Source organism: Heloderma suspectum, chromosome 1 (genome assembly GCF_057233095.1).
Source record: "Heloderma suspectum isolate Gila_16-S chromosome 1, 16-S_ref, whole genome shotgun sequence".
Taxonomy (NCBI): Eukaryota; Metazoa; Chordata; class Lepidosauria; order Squamata; family Helodermatidae; genus Heloderma; species Heloderma suspectum.
Genome location: NC_139458.1, coordinates 21,776,145 through 21,802,237, shown reverse-complemented (window position 1 = coordinate 21,802,237; position 26,093 = coordinate 21,776,145). Strand labels below are relative to the sequence as shown.

At 46.1% G+C, this 26,093-nt stretch overlaps 1 protein-coding gene across 6 annotated transcripts in view; it reads left to right on the top strand.

Annotated features, from left to right (window-relative positions):
* TRMT61A (tRNA methyltransferase 61A) overlaps window positions 1-26,093 on the top strand; it is a 72,831-nt gene that overhangs the window by 21,665 nt on the left and 25,073 nt on the right. For all 6 annotated transcript variants that reach the window (XR_014788253.1, XR_014788251.1, XM_084837870.1 and 3 more), the window contains exon 3: window positions 7,721-7,987. Coding sequence is in view for 4 of the 6 variants with exons in the window: in XM_084837870.1 (XP_084693996.1) it covers window positions 7,721-7,987 (267 nt within the window). In the remaining 2 variants the exon portion in view is untranslated. The remainder of the gene's footprint in view (window positions 1-7,720; window positions 7,988-26,093) is intronic.

Here is a 26,093-nt window from a genome sequence, read left to right as displayed (position 1 = left end):
AGGGGAACTAGTACTTCCCGGGATTTGGAAGCAATGCTTCTATGAATGCAGCCCAAAAGAGCATTTGCCTTTTTTGCAGCCACATCACATTGTTGGCTGATACTCAGCTTGTGATCGACAACAATTCAAAGATCCTTCTCGCTTGTAGTGTGGTTGAGCCACGTATCCCCCATCTTGTAACTGTGCATTTGGTTTCTTTTTCCTAGGTGCAGAACTTGGCATTTACCCCTATTAAATTTCTGTTGTTTTCTGCCCAGCTCTCCAGTCTATCCAGATCACTTTGAATTTTGTTTCAGTCTTCCAAAGTATTAGCTGTCCCACCCAATTTTGTGTCATCTGCAAATCTGATCAGCATTCCCTGCACCTCCTCCTCCAAGTCATTAATAAAAATGTTGGAGAGCAGTGGGCCCAGGACTGAGCCCTGCGGTACCGTGCTTGTTACCGTTCCCCAGTTGGAGAAGATCCCATTGGTAAGCACTCTTTGAGTCCGATTCTGTAGCCAATTGTGGATCCACCTGATCATTGTTTCAAAGAATCCATGTGAAGCTGCAAGATTGTGGAGAAGGGCAGTTTTATTAATAGAAGGACGACCATTTATTTAACTGCCCACAAGTAAAGAATGCAGCAGAACAATAGGTAGAAATGAGATTTGGATGGGGTGAAAAGCAAGAGGTAGAGTCAGAGCCAGCGTGAAGGAGGTACTGCCAGTTGAAAATAATAGGAATAAAAAGAAAAGGAAGAAGATACCCAACATTGAAAGGCAAAAGCCATTTGGGGGTAGAAGGGAAATACAAGAGAGATGGGTGGTAGGGGAGAAAGAAGAAATGAACTCACTCACTCAAGGTCAGTCAGCACAAACAAAAGGAATAGAAATGCAAGACTAACTGTATTTGTCCTGGAAGACAAGTGGGGAGAAAAACCAGACCCAGCAAAACACCAGGTTAGTTGTAAAACTTTGGATAGAGCCCTTATGGCCTTCCCCAAAGAGAGAGGTAGGTAGGGGTGTGTGTGTGTGTGTGTGGCTGAGCAGGTGGAATTGCTCCTGCCCCTGACGGCTGATGCGTCACCCATTGCTTTTCCTGGAAAAAAGCAACCAAGCCCCAGTTCTGGGAATAGGCCTCCAGAGGCTGAAGACGGCTGGGGATGTCTAGGTGTATTCCCTCCAGCCCCTGGTGGTAGATGAATCATGACCGCAAGATGCTGTGATTTTTATTTGCATGTGCAAAACATTAGGGAATTATTAAATATTTAGATCTGCCTCGCTGTAGCTGAGTGGCTTGCGAACAGGAACGGTGGGTGCAGGCGGATCCGTGCAGTCTGCGGATGGCATTTGTATGCATGGCTGACTCCAGGAGCAGCAGCGGAGGCAGCTAAGGACAGTTTCTCATAACAACGGTGTAAAGCAACCTGGATTCCCGCTCTCATTTGCACTCCGAACACATCCATGATTAATGCGTCCTAGCTGAGCTAAAGGGCGGGCGTACTTTTCAAAGAGATTTTAATCAAGGCAGCACAAGCAAGGAACTGCTAGGTTTTCTTGCTGTTTCGGGGAGAGCATCTGGCATGCCATTGACAGGACGGAAAGAATCAGCTCTGGAATTTGAGCTGAACTTGCACCTCATCAACAGCATCCTATTTGATCTGTGCACCTTTCATTCTGGCCCTTGCTGGATGCACCAGCAGCTGCCAATAGTCATAATCCAGCGATAAATCCAGGAGGCCCTGTGAGCTCACTGTGGCGGCAGAGTTCAGTTTCTGCATTGCTGAAACTGAGGAAAGAAAGCTCTTGTGCCCTCTGTGCTTGGTGCTAGAGCACATGCTTTTACATGCACAGGGGCCCATGTTCGATCCCCAGTATCTCCAGGTAGGACTAGGAAAGGTTCCTGCCTGAAACCCCTGGAGAGCCGCTACCAGTCAGTGTCAACAATACTAGACCAGATAGACCGATGGACCAACTCAGTGGAGGCTGGTGGCTCCAGTGTCAGTGGGGCAGTGAATTCACTCCGGGTTTCAGTTAGAACCAGTCAGAACTCTAAAGGAGCTATCCAAGGTTCAAAGCTTCTGCTTTAGAGTTCTGACTGAAACCCAGAGTGGATTCACCACCCTACTGACATCGGAGCCACCAGCCTGCACTGGATGCCAGGGATTGAATTCCAGACCTTTTGTGCAAAGCAAGTGCTCTGCTAGTGAGGTATGGCCCTCCCAGAGCTCCCAAAAACCAGGGCAGTGAAGAGGGTGGTACAGGCACTCTGCCCTCCAGGCATGTTACCTCAGTCACGATTACATCAGCCCGGTAATGTAGTTGAGTAATGTAGTTGAGTATTATTCGTTGCAGAGATAGGGAGGCTGAGATTGATTTGCCTCGCCTAAGGCCCTTGAATGAGTTCCCGGCAGAGGTGAGCTTTGAACTGGGGACTTGCTGCTTCATAGTATATGTTTTTTTCCTGGCCATCCCTTCCTCCATCTCCTTCCTCTTCCTTGGTTGTCTTTTGAATGGTGGATATTAGACTGTGAACTTCTTGGGGCAGGGACCTGTCCTCTTATACTTAGTAAAGTGTTTTATTTTATTATTTTTATTAGTACTACTCATATACTGCTTAATATAATAACATCTCTAGGTAGTTGTGTGACTTCCAGACATGATGACATGGTGTCAAATGTTTATTTTTAGGTATTTATTTTGGAGGTGCAGACCTGTTCAAAGTCACCTTCAAACAGGATCTGCACCTGTACTCTGAATAAAGAATTCTGAATCAACTTAAGTGAGTTTCATGCAGGCCAAGAAGGAAGGGAGTCCAGTCAAGAGCTTCTGATTTTTCAATCCTCCCACAGCCTCTGATTTGTACACAAATAAATTGCAGTCTGAAGTAAGTCATAGCTGCGTAAAGAAGCCTACTTTGGATGCACACACAGGACAATATTAAGTTAGCTGATGGTGTGTGTCTGTGACAGACTGACTGCATGTAGCACTCATGATAAGCCTTGTTATCTCAGGTGTCTTTCAGGGAGTACTAATTTGTACAGGGTTGTGCATTTCAAATGTTTTGTTCTCATTACAACGGGAGCATTTGCAAGAACAATGGCAGATCTTGGTTGGAGGCAGGGCTGTCGTAAAAACGACTACCAAAAAAGAGCATTAGTAGCCTAAGTAGAAGAATTATGGGTATATTCTGCATTCTCCACATAGCAGTCACAGGTAGGGATAGTGTGGCATGAAGACCATGCAAGCCCCTAATGCTTTTTTGTGGCTTCCAGGCTTTCCGCCCTGCTCCTCATGAATCTTGAGAATTTCAGCTTTTTTTTGTTGTGCTTTGTTTTTTGTCTTTGTGTCAAGTTTCTAGTCCTTGTGAATACAAAGAACCTGAAAAAGCAGTGCGCCACTATAGAGCAAGTTAAAGTAACTGAAATGCTTTTCACAGTTTCCCTCAGTAACGAAGTCCACCTCATGATTGATTGGGTTCACACATGTTTTTAACACAGAGGTGCACAACCTTTTCTACCTCAAGGGCTGTATCAGGTGCCCGTTGGGCTGCAGTGGGCCACACATGCATGTGCACATCCACTCACAGGCACTCCAGCAGCAATAGTATTTGTTCCATGTCACAGCATCAAGGCCTTGAAGCCCCCTCCCCTCCCCAGCCCACCCACCCCCAACCCTGATCACCAAGCAAAAACACTCTAGGAAGGGGCTCTGTGTTTCCTGACATAGAAGCCTCATTCCTAGAACATCCCCAGAATATCTAGGAACGAGGCTTCTATAGCAGGAACCATAGAGCCGGTTCCTAGAGCATTTCCCCCACATACTTCTATTTTGGGCTGGCTGCAGATTCTGGGGCTTGGGGGCTGCCTGCAGTCCATGGGCAGCACCTTCTGCATCTCTGTTTTAAACAGTTGGAGTTAACACTTAGAAGGGAATGTTTTCACTCCAGCAGGTGTACCTAGTGAAGGGGGTGATAGACCATCTCTGCAGTACCTCTTTTCCAGGCTGCTGTCATTTGTAGCACACTATATTAAGGGGTAGTTATATTGTTGGCTTTACCTGGTTGCTGTTTTAAGGGCGAGGCTATGGCTCCGTGGTAGAGCACATGCTTTGCATACAGACAGTTCCAAATTCAATCCCCGGCATCTCCAGGTAGGGCTGGAAAAACTGCCCGTGTGGGCCCCACAAAAATGTATAGGTGTGTTGTTCTATTTCCCTTTCAGAATTGCTCCCCCTCCGTTGACACTCTCCTGCCATTCACATGCCCCACTCATACATACACACCTTTTTCACACACTTGCTCAGATTCTAACTCCGATTCTCAGATTGCTCAGATTCTTGCTCAGACAATAATTTCTGGTAGTTCTGCTCCACTTCTCTGCACCATATTGGTCCCTACACCTGGTCTGCTAACTTTTTTCAAAAAGTATTCTGAGAAGTTGGAATGTTCATAAACGTTCCATAATGCATCAGCTGGGGCAGTGGTCATAGTGGAGAGCTCATATCAATTTAATGGATGCCGGAGCTGCGACTTGTGTTTACCTCTCTTCTTCTTCAGAAGTTTCTCTGAAGATCTTTAGATTGTCAAGCCCATTATTTTTCAGCAAACCTATGTGTTCTGTGCTTTAATTAGATACTGCTTGATTTTTTTTTCCCACTGTTAAGTGCCCTAACAGATGGTCAGAAATGGACTTTGTGCAGTACATGTAAGACTAGTCAGACCATCTGTTCTGAGACAGTAGGGCTGTTCATTAGGCTCAGTCTGTTGATGGCTATTTGCCATTATAACTAATGGAACCTCCATGTTCTGGGGCGGTATACCTCCAAATGCCAAATAGGGCAGGACTAATGCCTTTGTGCCTAGCTTGTGGGATTTCCAGCGTTTGTGGCTGCAGAACTATCTGGACCTCTTCTTATGTTCTTAGTTGCATTCTTCCTCCTCCTCCTCCTTCATCTATTTCCAAGGCAGCTTTTTGGTGAGGAATTAACAAATAGCCTGCTGCTACCGTGGGGGGTTGTCCTGTTGGTAAGAACCACAAGCGCCTGGCATTAAAAGAAAAAAGTGGTCAGATTCCGGGCTTGGCATAAACAGGGTTTGTGATTAATCCCAAGAGCCAGGCAATGCGCCAGAGCAAGTTTTAATGGGGGTTCCTAGAAAGGAAAGGAGAACAGTGCCCTTCCCTGGTAGTTTCAGAGCAGATTTCAAAAGGCAGGTGATTAAAAATGTAGAAGAAATAGAGAGTGGGGGAAATTCAATATTTGTGCCAAGCTGCTGCCTTTGCTTCTCTCCACCCCTGCTGTGTTGACATCTTTTCTGTTTGCTTCTGAAGATGAACAGGAAGAGACCCAGAGTGAGGGCAGTGTTAACCCTCTGGGAGGCAAAAACCATTACACTCCCTGGGATACTGGAAGTCCCCAGTCACACAATTGTGGCTTCTGGCAAGAGAGGCTTCAGCGCGATGTGCTACTCTCGAGCTGTCGGTACTTTTGTCATGCCAAGCAATTGATAGGTAGTATTGTTCTCCGCTGGTTGTGTGCCGGTGAAATTACAGAAGCCTTGTGGTTACACTAGTAGAGCAGAAATGCTTGTGAGGGGTGGAGGGTTGACAATCCATGCGTGCAGGATAGCATCACACAATACTGGAACAGCAAGTTTCTTTGGGCTGTTGCAGAGAGGAACTGGGTTTTAGAGGTATGGAAAAGGTTTTGGCGGGTTGGGGGAGAGGTGACATATTATCTCAGAGGCAAAGAGGAAGGTATATTGGCTGCATATTTTATTCTGATTTTGCTTATCAGCGGGAAGAGAGGGGTGATATGCAATGTACTAAGCAGGGCTGGCGTGAAGGGTAGGTATAGTTGGGCCCCTGCCAAGGGCCCGCACCACAGCAGAGGCCCACTGACAAGAGCCCCCTGGAGTTGCTCCACCTGTTCACTATTGCAACTATTAGCCCATCTGTAAGCAACGCGGTGGGTTGGCTACCATCTCTTCTGCAACTGGCAGAGAGCTTCGGCTATTGGGCAGTATAGAAATGAAATAAACAAACAAACAAACTGAAGTCTTTCAGATAGCTTCTTGTTGCAGCATTTCCAGGGCATGGTCTGAAGGGACATGAGGCAACCACCTTGCTGAAGCTAAGCAGGTCTGGGTCTGGTCAGTGTGTGGAGGGGAGACCACCTGGGAACCACATGTAGTCACCTTGAGTTCCACAATGGAAGAAAGGTGTAATATAAATGTAATAAATACAAATAAAATAAATAAAATAAACATCTAGAGCAGGAGATCAGTTATTTGCAGTAGCGGCACAACAGCAGCTGTTGATTCCCAAGCAAATTGCTTCTGTTGGCAGTGAACCTGGATGCTGGATGGTATATATTCCTCTGGACCAGATAGTTCACATTCCTCTGGATCTGGGTAGTTCTTCTGGATAGTTCATATTCCTCTAGAACTGGCTAGTTCAAGATCTGGCTGCAAGCTCTCCTTTTATCCCTGTTTGGTTGGCACTTTGCAGCATACAAAACACTGCAACCAATGTCTGGTTAGCTTTGCTGTAACAGAAGGTGACCTCCCACAAGGCAGATGACCCTAACAGCCTCTTGACTCAGTTCTTTTCCCCACTAAGTGATGAACATATTCTACCACTGCCGACAGGAAATGGGTCAGATCCCCAGGCATGATAGAGCCAGTGTGGTGTAAGTGAATAGAGTGTTTGATTAGGACAGGGGAGACCCAAATTCAGATCCCTGCTCAGCTCTGAAGCTTGCTGGGTGACCTTGGACCAGTCACCATCTCCCGGCCTAATCTACATGACAGGGTTGTTGTGAGGATAAAAGGAAGGAAGAGAGACAATGTGGTGTAGTGGTGAGAGTGTTGGACTGGGAGCTGGGAGACCCAGGTTCAAGTCCCTACTCAGCCATGAAGTTCACTGGGTAACTGTGGGCCAGTCACTGACTCTCAGCCTAACCTATCTCACAGGGTTGTTGTGAGGATAAAATGGAGAAGAGGAGGATCATGTATGCGACCTTGGGCTCCTTGGAGAAAAGGTGGGATATAAATGTAATAAATATATAAAGAACCATGCATGCCATCCTGAACTCCTGGCGGGGAAGGGTGAAATAAAAAAGTCCATAATCATGTAATTTCAGTCTTCGGGGGAGAGCGCTGTTGGTTACATAGCCAAAATGGCACCATCTGTATCAGCCGGCTTGGGGGAATCCCAAGGTCTCCAGAAGTACAAAAAACCTTTTGGAATAACCAGTGGAAATTGGTGGCTCTGGTGTCAGTGGGGTGGTGAATCCACTCCGGGTTTCAGTCAGAGCCAGTCAGAACTCTAAAGGAGTTATCCAAGATGCAGAGCACCTTGGATAGCTCCCTTAGAGTTCTGACTGAAACCCAAAGCGGATTCAATGCCCCACTGACATCAGAGCCGCCAGCCTCCACTGGGAACAACAACAACAACCCAGTGAGGACTGAGCATGCTCAGTGTCCATGAAATGTCGACTGACTGGGGAGGGGAATGAAATGGAGTGTCTGGAGTCCTGAACAGGAAGCATACCTTGTCGCATGTCCCCTTTCTAATGATCAGTTGGGTTTTTATGAACCTTTATTCTAAAGTTGCCTACACTTGCAGACAATGGAGGTCAGATATAGAAGCACTTGCCCATGCTCCCACTGTGGCTGTGCAAATCCGTTTTTAACAAGCGTCTCTCTCAATGGCTGGGGGTTTTGCCCTTTCTTCCTAGGCACTGGAAGTGGTTCCCTCTCTCATGCTATCATCAGGACAATCGCTCCGACAGGGCACCTGTATACAGTGGAGTTCCACCAGCAGAGAGCCGAGAAAGCCGTAGAGGAGTTCCAAGAACACAAGATCAGCCACTTGGTGACAGTGAAGAACCAGGATGTCTGCAAAAACGGGTTCGGTGTCACCAGCGTTGCGGACGCGGTGTTCCTGGACATTCCATCACCATGGGAAGCTATAGGGCATGCGGAGGGAGCACTCAAATGTGAAGGTATGTGACCTGTGCCAAGATTTATCTGTTCAGGGCAGCCTTTCCCAAGCTGACGCCCTCTAGACGTGTTGACCATGCTGGTTGGCAATGGTGGAAGGTCCCAGTTTGGGGAAGGCTGATCAAGGGCCTCAGACTGGGGGAAACAAGTTTTCCAGATGCTTCAGTTGGACAACCCAAATGATGTGACTGGATTGGATTATACACTGTATAGTGTGAAATATCTTTTTATTCATCCGGCTCCACACTGTGAACGAGCACGTGTTTTAAAAAGTCCTACATTGAAAAACGATGTTAACGTGAAATCTCCTTTGGAAATTTTGGAATCTTGGCAAAGACTGGAGTGATCTGGAGTGGGGCGAAATGCAGGGGTCCCCAAACACTTTGGGTCAGTGGGCACATTTGGAATGTTTGGAGAATGGTAAGGGCACTCGCACAAAATGGCTGGCTTGCCCATTCATAAAATGGCTGCCAGGGTGGGCATGGCTGGTCACAAAATACGCATTTCCCAGAAGGCAAATGGTGAGACTGAAAGAAAGGAAACGTCTCCAAGAATCTTTCCCTATGAGGAGAGACTGAAAGAACTGGGCATGTTTAGCCTTGAGAAGAGAAGACTGAGGGGAGATATGATAGCACTCTTCAGGTACTTGAAAGGTTGTCACAGAGAGGAAGGCCAGGATCTCTTCGCGATCATCCCAGAGTGCGAGACACAGAATAATGGGGTCAAGTTACAGGAAGCCAGATTCCGGCTGAACATCAGGAAAAACTTCCTGACTGTTAGAGCAATACGACAATGGAACCAATGACCTAGGGAGGTGGTGGGCTCTCCCACACCGGAGGCATGCAAGACGAGGCTGGACAGCCATCTGTCAGGGATGCTTTGACTTGGATTCCTGCATTGAGCAGGGGATTGGACTCGATGGCCCTATAGGCCCTTTCCAACCCTATTATTCTATGATTCTATGAATCCAAATACAAGACAGAGGTGGGGGATCTGAGCTCCAAAACGCAATCAAGTATTTTGAACCCAAATAAAGATGGTGCAGGAGAGCAGCACTTCACTTTGCAGCATGGCAACCTCCCAGGTCAGAACAAAATTATTCTTCTAGAAATTTTAAGAAATAAAATATCAGGAAGCATCAGGAGCCTGATGGATGTCAAGAGAAGTGTCTATGGGCACGCTGGAGCCCACAGGCATGACATTGGGGACCCAAGGGTTAGGAAGGGGCAGGTCTTTTATCTTTGGGCAGGTCAAGTAAGGTTGGCAGCCTATGGGTTGGGCTTGTATTTATTTACTACATTTTTATCCTGGAGCATGCATGGTGTTCTCTCTGACCATTTTTATCCACACAACAACCTTGTGGAGTGGTTAAACTGAATGAGAGAGAGAAACTGGCCCAAGGATAACATAAGCTTTGTGGCTGAGTATGGATTTAAACCTGGGTCTCCCCGGTCCTAGTTTAACCGCTACATGACACTGGCTCCCATGCAGGTCTGTAGGATGCAGAGGCCATGAGGGAGGATGGATGGATGGATGGATGGATGGATGGATGGATGGATGGATAGATAGATAGATAGATAGATAGATAGATAGATAGAGATCATCATAGCCACTACATGTAATTCATTTAGAATTAGATGATGATGATGATTAAATTTATTAATTGCCCATCTGGCTGGTCACCCAGCCACTCTGGGCGATGTACAACATACAATAAAACAGTTTAAAACAATAAAATTCTACAGTAAAAACATTTTCTAAAATACCCTAACCCACCCCAAATGCCTGCCTGAACAACCACGTTTTTAATGCACGACGGAAGCTCATTAAAGAGGGGGCATGGTGGAGTTCCCTAGGGAGGGAGTTCCACAGAGTGGGGGCCACCACAGAAAAGGCCCTCTCGCTCGTCCCCACCAGTCCAGCTGTCCTGGCTGATGGGACAGAGAGAAGGCCATCCGAGGCTGAACTTGTTAAGCGGCCTGTCTGGTGCTGCTGGAGGCACTCCTTAAGATAGGCTGGGCCAGAACCATATAGGGTTTTAAAGGTCAAAACCAACACCTTGAATTTGGCCCGGAAAACAACTGGTAACCAGTGCAACTCCTTCAGCACTGGAGTGATGTGATCTCGCTGGCGGCTGCCTTTAATCAGGCGAGCCACCACGTTCGGTACCAGCTGCAGCTTCCGAACCGTCTTCAAGGGTAACCCCACGTAGAGCGCATTACAGTAGTCCAAACGAGAGGAGACCAGGGCATGTACTACCGATGGGAGCAGATGGTCGGGAAGGAAGGGGCGCAGCCGCCGTATCAGATGGAGTTGATACAGCGCTGTCCAGCTCACAGCTGACACCTGAGCCTCCATGGACAGCTGGGAGTCCAAAATGACCCCCAGGCTGCGGACCTGGTCTTTCAAGGGTAGCCATATCCATTCAACACCAGGTCAACATCCCCCAGCCTCCTCTTGTCTCCCACCAAAAGTACCTCGGTCTTGTCAGGGTTCAGCTTCAGCTTATTCCTCCCCATCCAGCCACTCACCGTCTCCAGACATTTGGACAGGGATTCTACGGCCAACCTTGGTGAAGATTTGAATGAGAGGTAGAGCTGCGTGTCATCCGCATATTGATGACACCGCACCCCAAACTTCCTGATGATAGCCCCCAGCGGCTTCACATAGATGTTAAATAGCACCGGGGAGAGGATGGAACCCTGTGGCACCCCACAAGTGAGTGGCCACGGGTCCGAAACCTCCTCTCCCAGTGCTACCCTCTGGTACCTGCCGGAGAGGAAGGACCGGAACCACCGCAATACGGTGTCTCCAATGCCCAACCCCTCCAGGCGGTCCAGGAGGATATCATGGTCAACGGTATCAAAAGTCGCTGAGAGGTCGAGGAGAACAAGGAAGGCGCATTCACCCCTATCCAGAGCCCTCCTCATATCATCTACCAAGACGACCAAGGCCGTTTCTGTCCCGTGCGCAAGCCTGAAGCCCGACTATATATCTATATAGATAGATATAATTCATTTTATTTGCAATTATAAATAAACAAAGGTTAAGGGAACTACAAACAACAACAGCAATAGCAGGAACATAACTATAAAAAACACTTCAATCCGCCATAGCTTTCCACTACACCATTGGTTAAAAGAAAGCAAAAAATGATTTGACACTTCTGGTTCAAATGTGCACATTAGTAAAAGCAGACCATATATCTAAATATATCATATCTAAATAAGCATCCAGATGAAGTTGGCTACTGTAATATATACATTCAAATACAGTAAGATCTTTAGTCCATTAAATAATACATGGTGGGTGTTTATCCTTCCAAGCTTGGAGTATAAGTCTAGTGCTTATATGACTACAGTGGAAAGCTTTGATGCTGTAGTTCTCCTTTCATCTCTGGACTCTTGATGTATGCTACGCAGAGGTCCACCACATCCCTGATCTTGTACATCTCACCTTATCCAGTTATATTCAAGGTGTCTAAGAGGCAGCTTCCCGTTCGACTGAAATGTATGTACTCTGCTCTAAAACAACATATTTTTTCCAAAAAGGCAACCCAGATTCTGGCCCAAGAAAAATCTGCCATCTCTGAAATCATGTAACATTGGCATAATTCTGCTCAGAGAACTTAAGGTAGAGGCAAGGACTAAAAAGAGTAATGAAATTCTACTCCATGGCTGCTAGTATTATACTTGACCCCTCCCTCACCATCTAATACTTCACTAGACATTGCCCTCCATATTTTCAGCCTTTTAAAAAATATCATTAAGGACTAGAATCTTGCTGTCCTATATTAAGCAAAAGCTAAGAGTCCCAGTATTCTTCACCAATGTCAAATTCCACGTTTGCAAAATGCATAAAGCCCTGCTTCAAGCACTCTGTAGCAACGAGTTAATGCTTTCACACACGCACGCTTCACCCAAACTGACTGGAAAAGGATCGCTGATGGAGAAGATGGGGGAAAGGAGAATCCTTCTCACTTCACATACTACTATTGTTAGACTGGGAGAAAAGAACTCTGCCTGCCCGCTCCTGCTCTATTCTTTTGTTGTTTGAGCACACATGAGAGCAAATACCTGCCTGTGTGAGTAGGTGTACTTGGCTTTTTGTGTCTGTGCATGCGCGCTGATGTGAAAGGCAGCTTATAGACTTGCATTCTTTGGTGTAATTTCACAGACCAATTTATATAAATTACCCACGGCGTAAATTTCTTAGTAATATTTTACATCCCGTTGCTAATAAGTCTACCTTAGAACCAAGCTATATTTTTCTTGCTGGCAAGGATGTGCATCAGGGGTAAGCAATCTGGTGCCCTTGAGCACCAGTGCGCCACCAGATACCCCTCTTGGTGCTCACCAAGGTGCCCTTCCCCTCCCACTTTTGGTGGTAATCGAGAGAGAGAGAGAGAGAGAGAGAGAGACAGAGGAATAGTGGGAAATGAGGTGCAGCGGAGGCTGATGGCTCCCATGTCATTGGGGCAGTGAACCTGTTCTGTGCTTCACTCAGAACTTTAAAGGAGCTATCCAAGGTGTGGAGCACCTTGGATAGTTCCTTTAGAATTCTGACTGGTTCTGAGTGAAACCTGGAGCAGATTCACTGCCCACCGACATTGGAGCCACCAGCCTCCACTGATGAGTTGGCTGGTAGAGGAGGAGGGAGAGAAAAGGGGGTTGCCTTCTGTGACGTTATTTTCTTTTGGGGCTGCAAACTGTGGCTTCAAAGGAATTGTTTAGTGTGTTGGGGCTCAGACCCCACCTCTGCCTTGTATTCAGTCTTTTGGGCAGATTACTTGTCCTTTGTGACCTGGCACGCCTGCCTTGGCAGCCATTCCACGGGCCCTGATTTATATTACAGTGGGGGTGGCACAATTCGCTTTGTCTGCAAAGAAAGTCCAAACATAATAAATAAAAGATCATGGGGTGAGTTACGCTTTTGATCCTCTTACCTGATATTAAATATTTTATTTGTATGGAGGTTTTGAGATTTTAATATTTTGTTATAAGCCTTACAGTATCCAGAGCGAATTTATTTTGTTTTTATACAGTTGTGGGGTATTGAAGTTATGGTTACCATTTGTTTGTTTACTTCTGTATATATTGGAGGGTTTAATTTTGTATCTCTAGATTATGGTTGCATCAGCTAGAAGCAATAACATTTGTAGCAACTGTCCAATTGCCAATTTTAAATCGGCAATATGTATGATAGAGCAGAAAATGGTTTCTCATCTCTGTCATATCTGGCATTGCCCATACTTTTTCATCCTATACAACAACAGTCATGAATCCTTGGAATTTGGTTTTTTATGTTTTGTTATTTTTAAATAAATGAAAACTGAAGTTGTATGAGAGATGGTGTAGCTGCAGTCCTACGCACATTTGCTTAGGAGTAAGTTCCATTGAGTTAAATGGGAAATGTTTCTGAGCATTCATAGGATCTCACGGTAAGAGACTGAGCTATAAATCAGGAAGTTCCCAGTTCGAATTTTGCTCTACCATGAACTCATGGTTTTAGGTAAGCCAGTCTCTTGCAGCCTCAGTTCCCCTTTTGGTAATATGGGGGGGAAATAATACTATTATCTTGCAAGCCTGTTATCAGGGTCACAACTAGATCATGCATGTTTTATTATTTATAAAACAGTTCTGTACCACATTTCAGGTGTAAAAAGAGCCCCCAAGGTGGTTTACAACAATAATGCATCAATGCAATGAAAAATAGCATTCAAACTACAATAAAACGGATAAATAAAACCATAACTAGATAAAATGAAAACACATTGAAAGCCAGACAGAACAAGAATATCTTAAACCGCTCACCTAAAAGACAGCAGAGAAGGAGCCAGTCTAACCTCCCTAGGGAAGGAGTTCCACAGTTGGGGTGCTGCCACCAGAAAGGCCCTATCCCACATTCCCATCAACTGCCTTGGTGACAGAATGCAGAGCAGGGTCTCAGTAGATGACTGCAATTGACAGGGAGGTTCATGCAGGAGGAGGCATGCATATAATACAGATGATGATGATGATTTATTTCATTTCTATACTGCCCAATAGCTGAAGCTCTCTGGGCGGTTTACAGCAATTCATAAGACAATAAAATACAGCAGAAAATATAGAATGAAGAGTTAAATAGACACAATTTAGACAGCAAAGAACAATTTCATTACAATACTAGACCTGTTTAGACGACTGGCATAAATGCCCCATCATATGCCATTAAATGCCTGGGAGTAGAGGACAGTCTTAACCTGGCACCGAAGAGATTACAGTGTTGGCACCAGGCAGGACTCAGTGGGGAGGTCATTCCAGAGTTGGGAGGCCACCACTGAGAAGGCCCTCTCCCTTGTCGCCACCCTTTGAGCCTCCCTCGAAGAAAGGCCCCAGATGTTGATCATAGTGTCTGGGCAGGTTCAGGTCAGGGGAGGTGTTCTGTCAGGTATTGTGGTCCCAAGCTGTATATGCATATGATTACTCTTGTTCGTTTTCTTATTTTATTGCCAAGTTGTGAACAGGGCAAGTGTCATGTAGATTTTTATTTTTTTTGTACTCCAGCCTCCATCTGTATTTGTGTAGAGCTTTTCCCAACCTACAACCCCCAGCATTTCTGACCATTGGCCATTCTGGCTGGGGCTGATGGGAGTTGAGGTCCAAAACATCTGGAGGGCACTATGTTAAGGAAGGTTGGCATAGAGAAACATGTTGCTGCATGTATGGGGCTCTTAACTTTAAGCGGTGTGATTCTCGTATTCTAATGCTAAGCCTGTTGATGCCAAGATCTATTAAGACTTAAAGTGGGAAGCAGGGAGAGAGCTTCAGGTTTTGCAGGAAGAGACTAGAGATCTGGAAGGAGAAAAACTATTTTCTCCTGCTGTTTTTTCTTTGATTGCCACTGTAGTTGGCATGTGCAGAATATAAAAAGCTCTCAGACTTCTGTCAAGCATGTTCTAGCTGAGCTACCATTGTGTGGGAAGACGTAGTAACATAACTTGATGAGAGTAAGTGCTCTCTGACATTTTGTTGGGAGGGTATGTGTGTGTAATAGATATCTTTCTTTCTTTTTTTAATCCTTCCTGCATCGGAAATTGAATGGAACATGGGGAGCCATCTCTTGCGGACATTTGGCTTTAGTCAGAAACAAACACATATTTCGTACACTTGGGCATTCATCTCTTGATGACAAGACCATCAAGTGATGGGTGATTTGCATGTGTAAATGGGCCAGTACAGATGTAACAACACTGATAGATCTTTCACATCTCTCATTGCCTCAGATGTAGTGGTTTAGATCCAAAGAGGTGTGTGCGGAAGGAAAATAGCCACTTGAGCTGTTCTGCAAATGCCTGTGCAAGAGTTTGCACAGTGCCCTAAGCAGGGATGAGGGAGAAATTTATTTGATTTGCATTTTAAACCAGACCTACCTAATTATCACTCCCTGACCCAATATGCCAGGTAGGACTCAATTATTCTTTGATAGTCACACTTTTCTGAATTTTGCGATATAGTTCTCCAAACAGAAAATGTGTTCGAAAATGTCTTTTGGGGTAAATGAAGCACAAAAATGTGTATTTTAGTGAAAACAATGTACAAAAAACACATTAGGCAAAACTGCTTGCAAAAATGCACTTTAATGTATTAGGCAAAGTTGCGCACAAAAATGCATATATTAGGAAAAATTAATACAAATTCCCATGCAGTCTTAAACATAAAACTGCAAACCAATGTGGAAACTGGCTGAAATGAACTGAAGGTTGGAAAAAAGAAAAACTAAGTGAACCCGAAATTTAGAGCATCTGTCTCTAGCTCTAAGGGGTAAGTTCTGTTGTAATCTTGAGCTTATGCTTGCACAATAGATTGCAAAACATATTTCACAATAGGTTGTGCAACATCATTTTTCTCATGCTGCTCTCTAGCACCAGGTATAAAACAGCACTTCTATGGAGTGGAAGACATCATCTGCATGCAGAAGGGCAGGGCACATTTGGATCCAACCCAATCCTCCTCAGTGCAGTTGGTTTCCCACATTCATCTACCTTTAATCAAGTACAGAGATTGCTTCTCCATCATCCTAGAATGCAGGACACAGAATAATGGGCTCAAGTGACAGGAAGCCAGATTCCAGCTGAACATCAGGAAAAACTTCCTGACTGTTAGAGCAATACAACAATGGAACCAATTACCTAGGGAAGTGGTGGGCTCTCCGACCCTGGAGGCATTCAAGACGAGGCTGGACAGCAAACTGTCAAGGATCCTCTGACTTGGATTCCTGTATTGAGCAGGGGGTTGGACTCGATGGTCTTATAGGCCGCTTCCAAGCCTTCTATTCTATAATTCTGTAATTCAGGTCTCCACTTTTCATCTGAATTGTGTGAATGGGTCTGGGCAATCCTGCCAACTTCGGGTGTGGCCTTGCCCATGACTGGCATATGTGCCCCAATGTGCTTGCTCAGTGGCTTCCAAATCACATGAAGTACTAGTTCCCCTCTACTCAGCAATGGTTAGGCCTCATCTGGAGTACTGTGTCCAGTTCTGGGCACTGCACTTTAAGAAGGATGCAGACAAGCTGGAGAGGGTTCAGAGGAGGGCAACAAAGATGATCAGGGGACTGGAAACAAAGCCCCATGAAGAGAGACTGAAAGAACTGGGCATGTTTAGCCTTGAGAAGAGAAGACTGAGGGGAGATATGATAGTGCTCTTCACGTACTTGAAAGGTTGTCACAGAGAGGAAGGCCAGGATCTCTTCTCAAACATCCCAGAATGCAGGACACAGAATAATGGGCTCAAGCGACAGGAAGCCAGATTCCGGCTGAACATCACAAAAAACTTCCTGACAGAGCAGTACGACAATGAGACCAATGACCTAGGGAGGTGGTGGGCTCTCCCACACTGGAGGCATTCAACAGGAGCCTGTACAGCCATTTGTCAGGAATGCTCTGACTGGGATTCCAGCACTGAGCAGGGAGTTGGACTTGATGGTCTTGTAGGCCCCTTCCAACCCTACTATTCTATGATTCTAAATAAAAATAGCATAAATTAGGAGAAATGGGTGTATGGCTTCTCCCAGAGGACAGAATTGATTTGTCCATGTCAGTTTGGGAATGGGAATTGAGTGCTATCAGAAGCTCTCGATTCACGTCACGTTTAGATGAAGCAGAGGTAGAGAACCTGGTGTCCTCCAGATGTTTTGGACTACAGCTCCCATCAGCCCCATCCAGAATGGACAGTGGCCAGCCATTACAGGAATTGTTGTCCAAACATCTGCAGGGAATTCATGCCGTTGCTTACCCCTGACCTGAAGCATGGCTTCAAGCTCAGCCGCCTCATAGTCTGCAATCTTATATTCAGTTAGCTGGGGTGAAGGCCCACTAAACTTAGCAGGGCTTCCATTGGAGTAGGCATGTCGAGGGTTGCACCGCTAATGCGGGTTAACTCCTGTATTGTTTTCATGATGAATGTCTTTGGGAGTCGTTGCTGTTCCCATGGCAAGGCAACTCTTCGCTTCAGGAACTGGGAGGCTTGTTGATCTTTGATCTGGAATAATTTGTGCAGAAAGTAATGTTACAAGATTCCCGAGCAGTGGAAGAGCTTTCCCACAGTCCCATGGGTGCTACAACATTGGGTGTGTTCAAGCCGAGTCATGGTTGCAGTTCAAGTGAAATGCCTACGTTTCCAGTTAAGCTCACAGAAAATGTTTGTAGAATCATGGCTAGCGTACTCTAAGGAATCAACACTTCAGAGATTAGGACCTTCCCCCAACAGTTCAAGATTATGTGATCTCCCATCCCCATGCCTTTTTTTCTTCTTGGAAAGATAATGCTATCAGGATTTGGGTTGGCCACCATTGGGCAAAAGATACCAATGGAAAGGTTTCCAACACTTATCAGAACCCATAAATGCAGTTAGGGCCAAAGTGCACGGAACATTAAATACATAATCGCATTTAACTTGAATGTCTTATTCTCTTTTTAGTTTTATATGGCAGCTGTGCCATTATAATGGACCACAACGTGCATGAAAGAGCCCTTTCCTCCACTTTGCAGTCCCAGTGAAAAGAGAGGTTCAGTTATGGGGCGGCATAGAACTAAAATAACATAAATAAATACCCACCCACCGACCCCCGCCAGCAGCTGCTATTGCTGCAGGAGGGAAGCTGCTATATAGCAGCACCCAATAGCAGCTTCCCTCCTGGGCCAAGTAACAGTTGGGGGATGGAGGTGATTTTTGATCACAATGCAAGATGAAAGGGTCCCTGCACAACGTGGTCCTGATTCTGAGCAGGAGGCCCTGCAGTTGCAGTTTAAAAAAGACAACAGACATGTCAAATGTCATCACACATTTAATGTCACATTTAGCCTTCATATCAAAAGTAGGAATTAACTGAGCAGTGTTTCTGTGTGTGTTGTGCTGTAGCTCAGACATATCTGCATTTTACATTAAGAAAAGTAGGAAAAAACCATATCCCAGGACCCAACTTTTGCACTGTTGTTTTCTTCTGCTACTGCAAGTCGCAGAAGGGGTAAGGCACATAGCAGAATCACTACAAACCTTAGCCAATTCTCTCTCCTTGGCTTCTGTGATTTCACAAGATGTTGCTCCCCCACTTTTAGCCACTGATCTTCACCCCCATAAAAGACTAGAAACTTGCTTTAAAGAAATGAAAGATAGATAGATAGATAGATAGATAGATAGAGAAAGAAAGAAAGAAAGAAAGAAAGAAAGAAAGAGGAAAAGAAAAGCTGAAATTTCAAGGATCCTGAATTCAGCACATTATTCTATTCTGGGTTTGCATGAAATCACAGAGCTGCTTCAGACATGATGCAAATGCTTGGGAGATATGGAAGCTTCCATTGTGGGAACCATTTCCACATCCCTTTGTTGTGGTTTTGGACAAGATGGAAATGCAGAGGAACAGGAAATGCAAAGCAACATTGTGAAGCTCTGCACAGAATACACTCTCTTCCCACACATGCCCAACAGTGTCAGAACCACATGTTACGATGCCCACACTGCAGGGCAGTGCTTGAATTTCTGTGAGTGTGTGCACATGCAGAGGGACCCTGGTTACCTTACTTTTTAAGAACACAGGAGCCCTCCTGAATCAGGTCAAAGGGCTATCTAGTCTTTCTGTTTCCTACAGTAGCCAGTCAGATGCTGATGGAAAGCTCACAGACTATCGGCCTCCTTAGCTACTGTTTTTAGACATCTACCGGGGGGGGGGGGGGCATAATTTGGGTAAAATTTGGGGTAGTCAGAGCAGGGCTTGTAGATTTCATTCAGAGGCCCCTCCCCCGTCAGGGCTGGCCCTGTCCTTACGTAGACTCTACCTAAAGGTAGGACCAGCCCGGAGAGGGGAGCAATCTACCTGATAGAGTGAGGTGGCTGCCTCAGGCAACAGCTGCTTTGGGGTAGAGGTCAGCAGCAGCAAGACGTTGGAGGGCAGGACTGCCCCTAAGCTAGCCTTCTGCCTTCACATGTGGTGGAGGACACTGTCCCATTGCCCGTATTGAAGTAAGATTCAACGGCCAGTCCAGTACATGGCTTTAGTACATGGAATTGTGATTTGGGGAGGGTGGGGGATGTTCTTTGCCTCAGGTGGCAAAATGTCTTGGACCAGCCCTGCCCCACTTGGTCCCTTATCATTCAAACAATGCTGCACGGGGGCAGACATGTGGGTCAAGGCTAACCCATGACAGGTTGCTGCCTGAGGTGTAGCAGTACATGGCCCCTCCCCCACCCAAGTCTAAGTGCATAGTCAAGGCCAGTCAAGTTATTTTTGTCACCTGAGACAGGAAATCACACAAGTGCCTTCCTCCCGCCCTCCCTCGCAATAATATATCTATCTATCTATGACTAACAATTTGTTGTCCTTTCCTGACACCCAAAATTAGCTGCCTGAGGCAGCCACCTCACTCTGCTTAATGGTAGGGCCGGCCCCGACGTGGGCATTTCCCATTTGGAACTCCACCCCTCAGGAGGATGCCAATCAGCTGGGAAAGACCCACATGATTGGCCCCATCTCACATGGACATATAAGTCATGCACCTGCCCATGTGTCGTGTGATCCCACCACACAGAAGCAGCTCTCCCCTCCCCCACCCCAAACTGGGAGTATGATGGGGGCCTGATTTGTAGCCGGATGTACAGTCACTTTCTTATTGCTCAGTGGTCAAACAATTAACACAGTGCGGTGTGGTGCCCGTCCCTTACTCTGATGTTCCAGTCCAGTGGTTGTACTGCTTATCTGATTTCTCAGATGAGTGAACTGTATCGTGTTGAGTTATTATAGGCTGAATAATTCAGTAGATCTAGCTGTGCATTTCCACAGCTAAATGCTTTTCTGGTGGTTCTCTGGAAAAACCCACTGCGTGTTGAGGTATTTGAGATGTTACTGCCTGGCCATCAGCACCGTTTTCAGTAGTAAGAGCTGGATTGAAAATACCTTGTGGACTAGAAGACCAAAGTTACCTTTTGTATGTTTGATCCGCATAACATTAAAAAAAAACACATTAACATGGAAGATACCAGTCGGTGTGCTTATTCTACAATGTTCTTGGAGCCAACCTGGATGAGATTCCATTCATGCAATTAGCAACTGCATGAGTGGCCATTGAAAAGTAACTACAAAGCATGCCCTCCCAGTCTAGATTGGAGGGGGGATTAAAGGGTTAAAACTCCCTACCCCGTCATTAGGGTCACAATCCTGGGTGACCAGCCAGATGGGCGATTAATAAATTTAATAATAAATAAAATAAATAAATAAAAATCCAGATCAGCCCTTGCTCAGCACCTATTTACCTTTAAAAGCCAATTAATGCAATTGCTAATTATATGAATGGCCTCTCATCTCATTTTGCCCTAATTCTGAAACTGCAGTTCCTCAAATATTTAAAATGCATTCATTCATTCATTCATTGCATTTATATCCTGCCTGTTTTCTTCTTGCAAGGAACCCAAGGCGGCTTACATTATCTTCCCCCTCCTCTCCATTTTATCCTCACAACAACAACCCTGTGAGGTAGGTTGGGCTGAGAGTGTGTGACTGGCCCAAAGTCACCCAGTGACCTTCCATGGCCGAGTGGGGACTAGAACCCAGATCTCCCAGCTCTGAGGCAGCCCCTGAATAATCTTGATATGTGGACTTAAGGCAGGGATTGGCAACCTCCAGGAGTCATGAGTCTGCATTTGCTTTCCCTGACCCCTCTGGGGCCCAGAATTACTGCCAAAATTCAGCAGTGAGGCAGCGGCAAAAAAGCAGCAATTTTTTTACTTCAAAACAACGTGTGCAGAGGAGCACGTCTTATTTGGAAGCAACATCACACTCCCAGGAGGCTTCCAGAGCATTCACAGCTCCACCCACAGCATAGCTGCAGGTCATCAGGGCAACTTGAGGAAAGGTCTTACTGAGGAGGAGAGGCTCGCTCCTGAGTAACCCTTTACTCATGAGGAGTCTTGTTATTTAGATGGGCATTTGTTCACTTGGTGGCCAGCTGAGCCTCCACCGTTAGACATCTTGGACTAGGCAGTGGCTCGACACTTGCCTCTGAATCAGAAGAGGGAAGTGTTTCTCTCCATCTCAAGGGAACAATTTGGAAGCTGTCTTTCCCCAGGGCTCAGTATCCCCTTGATCTGCTGCCAGGCCCCTTGAAGCACACTGCTCCTCTGAGAAGTTCAGCTCAGAGAGCTCTAGATCCAACGAGGATTCCTCCAGAGCGGGCATGACATTGTAAATTAAAAATTAAGACCAGATTCCAAAAATCCTTAACTGGGGGGTGGGGGGAGAGACAGAGAGGGAGAGAGCTCACCCCCCCCTTGCGTGACTCAGTCCTGATCTCTGAATAGCTGCAATTCATTATTTTAATAGGCCCGAGGGTTAATGGTCTGTTAAGCATGCATCTTTCCTTGCTGTTCCTGCCCCAGATTGCTTTGAACTCCCTCTTTAACAACCTGTTATATTGCAAAGAATTAAGAAGCGCCATGCTTTGGGTTTGTACAATTTGGAGGTCTTTACTTGCTGCTGGATGGTGTGCAGGAGTGCCTTGTGCCTCACTTTTCGGCTGGGGCCTTCTGGCCAATGTCGCTCTTCGGTTTCTGACAGCAGCACTTCTTGTGTATCCGAAAGCTGCTGCACTGTGGATCTTGCTTCATCTTCTAAACCTGCAGAAGCTCCCCACCCCACCCCCTTCTTCCCTTTGCAGCATCTGTGGATGAATTCTTTTCGCTGCAACGGTTGCTGCCCCTGATGCCTGACCTTGATTTGAACGGAATATTTTAGAAAGTCCTTTAGGCTAAGGGTTTTTTTTAAGAGAGGAGGCTCTTTGCAGCTCAGCTGTACATAGAAAAGTGCAAGGACAAGCTTATTCTGAATTCCAACAACATCGGGAGGGCCACAATTTGCCACGGTGACTTGTTTAAATCATGGCACATGCGGATCGTGATTTGAATCATCACCATTCTGGTGCGGCTTGTTGTGTTGTCTGAACCTGGGTGGCATGGCTTGTTAGAGGGGGAAACAACCCTCCAATAACCCTACAACAGCCTATGGGTTATTGGAGGGTTGTTTCCCCCTCCAACAAGCCATGCCACTCAGGTTCAGATGACACAGCAAGCAGTACCCAAGTGGTGATTATGGAAATGGTGCCCAGGTCATTATCTCAGTAAGCCTTACAGGAACCCTATGTGGAAGATCAGTGTTGTCACCCCCTTATTGTAAATCAGGGCTGGGCAACTTGTGGCCCCCCAGATGTTGTTGCATTGCAACTCCCATCATCCCTCACCATTGGCTAGGGCTGATGGGAGTTGCAGTCCAGCAACATAAGGCTGAAAGTTGTCTATCCTTGTTGTAAATTTGTTTTTAAAAAATGAATCTTCCTGTCTGTGAAAGCTAGTAGGGAAAGGCAGAGTGGTAGAGCACGTGCGTTGCGTGCAGGAGGCCCTGCATTCGGTCCCCAGGGAAAGACCCTGTCTTGATACTCCAGAGAGCCAGTGCCAGTCAGTATTGTGCAGGATGGATCAGAGGCCTGCCTTGATTATTTCCTGTGTTCCTCGCATATCAAACTTCTAGCTTAGCCCAGGCTCCGCTGTGCTGGTTTTGCAGCACCGAGTAGCCCTGCACAGCAATTCTCCTCATGTCTAAACTGTATATATGAGGAGGGGGGAGCAAGGCCAAGCGAAGGACTGTGCCCCTCCTTCGCCTTTCTTGTTGCCTTCTACGTATGGGCTCCCTCTCTCCGTGGAAGTTTTCCCTGAGATTCTAGAACCCTGGAAAATTAGGATTCTGAGTTCTCCGGGAGAGCCTCTATGGATAGGCTATCAAAGAAATTGAAAATCGAGCCCCTCCCCCTCAGTCTGGAGTGGAACAGCCTCTGTTGGTGGGCTGTACCATGTTCATTTTCTGAGCCTGTGGATCAGCTCGTAGTGTCCTTTGAGTGACCTAAGGTAGTTCCCTAAGAGTGACCTAAGGTAATGCAACCGATCTGGAGAAGGCTGGGATAATGGAACTGTAGAAATGTTTATTTTTAATTCAAGTCTCGGGTGTGATGATTCAACTCTTATCACTGCTTGAATCGGGTAGCAACAGAAGTTCCCGGCTTGCAGAATCAACCTGCCTTCTCATTTTTTCCTCTTTCTGTATTAACCAACTAGACAGCTACGTGACTGCATGCCACTACAGAGCATCCGCTCTCACACTGTTCTGTCCTCAGGAAACACTTCCCACATCAATGAACTCGGGTCTGCCTGCTACAGAAACCCTGTGCACTGCAGGGGATTATTGGATGGAGGTGTTCCAGGGCGCTTGCATAGGACACGGGCAGGTAGATCTCCAGCTGATTTGCAGTACATCAGCAAGGATTTCCGACTCCCAGTGGTTTAACTATAGCAAAAAAGAAAAGACTTTTCTGCCCGCCCGCCCCCCTCCTGAATTAGGCTGCTGAAATCAAGAAAGCCAAAGGAGAAACAAGCATAGATTTATCTGTGAGCTCCAGTTCTGGTCCTGAAAATGCATTCCTGGGCTGAGCATGTGCTCAGAGATACCTTGTTACTCGATTCCATGTTTGTCTTCCTGAACCACTATTTTGCACCAGGTTTCAGTTTGTGGCCCATGGGGTTCTAATGAAAGGCAAAATAGATCCCACAAGTGTAAGGTCTGCTCACCCCTGCCATAGGTAGAAAAAAAGAGACTAGAATGACACAAAGCCTGAATGGCCAATTAAAAACTGAAAGCCGCCAATGGCCATGAGTCTGTCTGTGGGCATAAAGTGGTGTTGCTCCGTCTCTTCATATATCTGTGGTGAAAACCCATTTATAGCAGACTTCCCCAACCTGATGCCCTCCAGATATTTTGCAGTGCAATTCTCATCATGCCAAGACAGCATGGTTGGGCATGATGGGAGGTGTAGTACAACACATCTGGAGGGCACCAGGTTGAGGGACGGGGGGCTGCTATATATCTTGCATTGGAAGTTAGAGTGGAAGGTTTTTAGGCCAGCAGTGTAAATAAGGACTGTGATAGTGTGTGACTAGTCTTTTCATGTCTCTCTAGGGCAGGGTTAGACTACCTGGTGCCCTCCAGATGCTTTGGCCTACAACTCCCATCAACCCCAGCCAGCAAAGCCAACAGTTGGGGATTATGGGAGTTATAGTCCAAAACATCCAAAGGGCACCAAGTTGTCCACCTCTGCTCCAGGGTGCGCACTCAGCATGTGACGCTGACCAACCTCTCAGGCTTCACCATGACAAGAGTTGAGGGATGCACTGTACAACATATTCAGTATTCACCTGCAGATCTGTGTTGCAGGGAAAGGTGAGCAGGCAACCTGTCTTCAAGGAAACGTTGGCTGCCCTTACACATGTTGTGGTTAAAGGACCTTTGCTGAATTAATTCATTTTATTATCTAGTACATTTTATATTCTGGTTTTCTTCCGTCATGGAACTTAAAGGGGCTTACGTGCGGTGGTCTCCCATCCAGACACTGACCAGACCCAGACAAGTGTAGCTTCCACAAGGTGGCTGTATGATGTGCCATCAGACCATCAGGGATAAATTCTGTATAGCCCTGCTTTAGAGCCTGCCACATTGATATGATGTGTCATGTGGAATTCAGCATCTTGCAAAGAGTATTGGGAACTGCAGTGGGTATGTGGGGTGGAGGAGACTGCACGTTTGTTCCTGTAGCATTTTATACACAAGCATGCTTGGCATCTGTCTTCCATGCTAGGCTAGAGGCAAGCTTTAATGACACCCCCCCCCCCCGTAGTTCTGTCCCCTGTAGCGAACTACTTCCAGCCACTACAAGGACAAGTCTTTCTTCTCTTCTTTTCCTTTCATCATGAGCTTCCCCTCACCTACGGAAAGCTGAAGAGTTTGGGGGATTTTATTTTTTAGGCACAAAACATCGAGCTTCTAATAGAATTCCTCTTTAACTCTGTGCTGGAGAAGCGGAGATGCTGTGCTTCAAATAAACTGTGCAAAATTTAATTTGCATAATGTTCTGACTGCAGCATTTAAAGTCTTGAATAATTAGGAATAGCTTTGCATGGATGAGGAAGGCAGAGGACAAAGTAGAGGAAGCGAGGAATAGATGGATGAGGAAGGCAGAGGACAAAGTAGAGGAAGCGAGGAATAGATAGTTGTCCAAGGATGAAGAGCCCTAGAAAGAGAGGAGCTGTGCAAGGCTGAGAAACTACACCTTCTGAGCCAAGGGCCTATAGTTGAGGGCCAAAACAGACCTTACTTTAAATCCTTATGTAGCACTTACATCTTAAAAAAAAAAAAAAAGATTACTGTAGAGTAGGTGCAGGGGCCCTGATCTGGATTGGAACCCTAGCATTGGGGCAGGGGAGAGGGGGCCTTTAAGATCCAGATCAGGATCTAGCTGCTAGAAGTATATTTAAAGTAACATCTGTTTTGGTCCTTGGTTTGATAATGAGCTGAGCCTGAGTTTGATAATGGCCTGGATGAGGGTGAACAAGCCAAGATTAAATCCAGCCAAAATGGTGGGGCTGTTGGTTAATAGGAACCCTGGTTTGAAGATTGGGAGACAACCTGCTCAGGATGGGGTTGCACTCCCCTGAAAGATCAGGGGGGTGTTTCTACGACAACTGAAGGAGAAGGGAATGG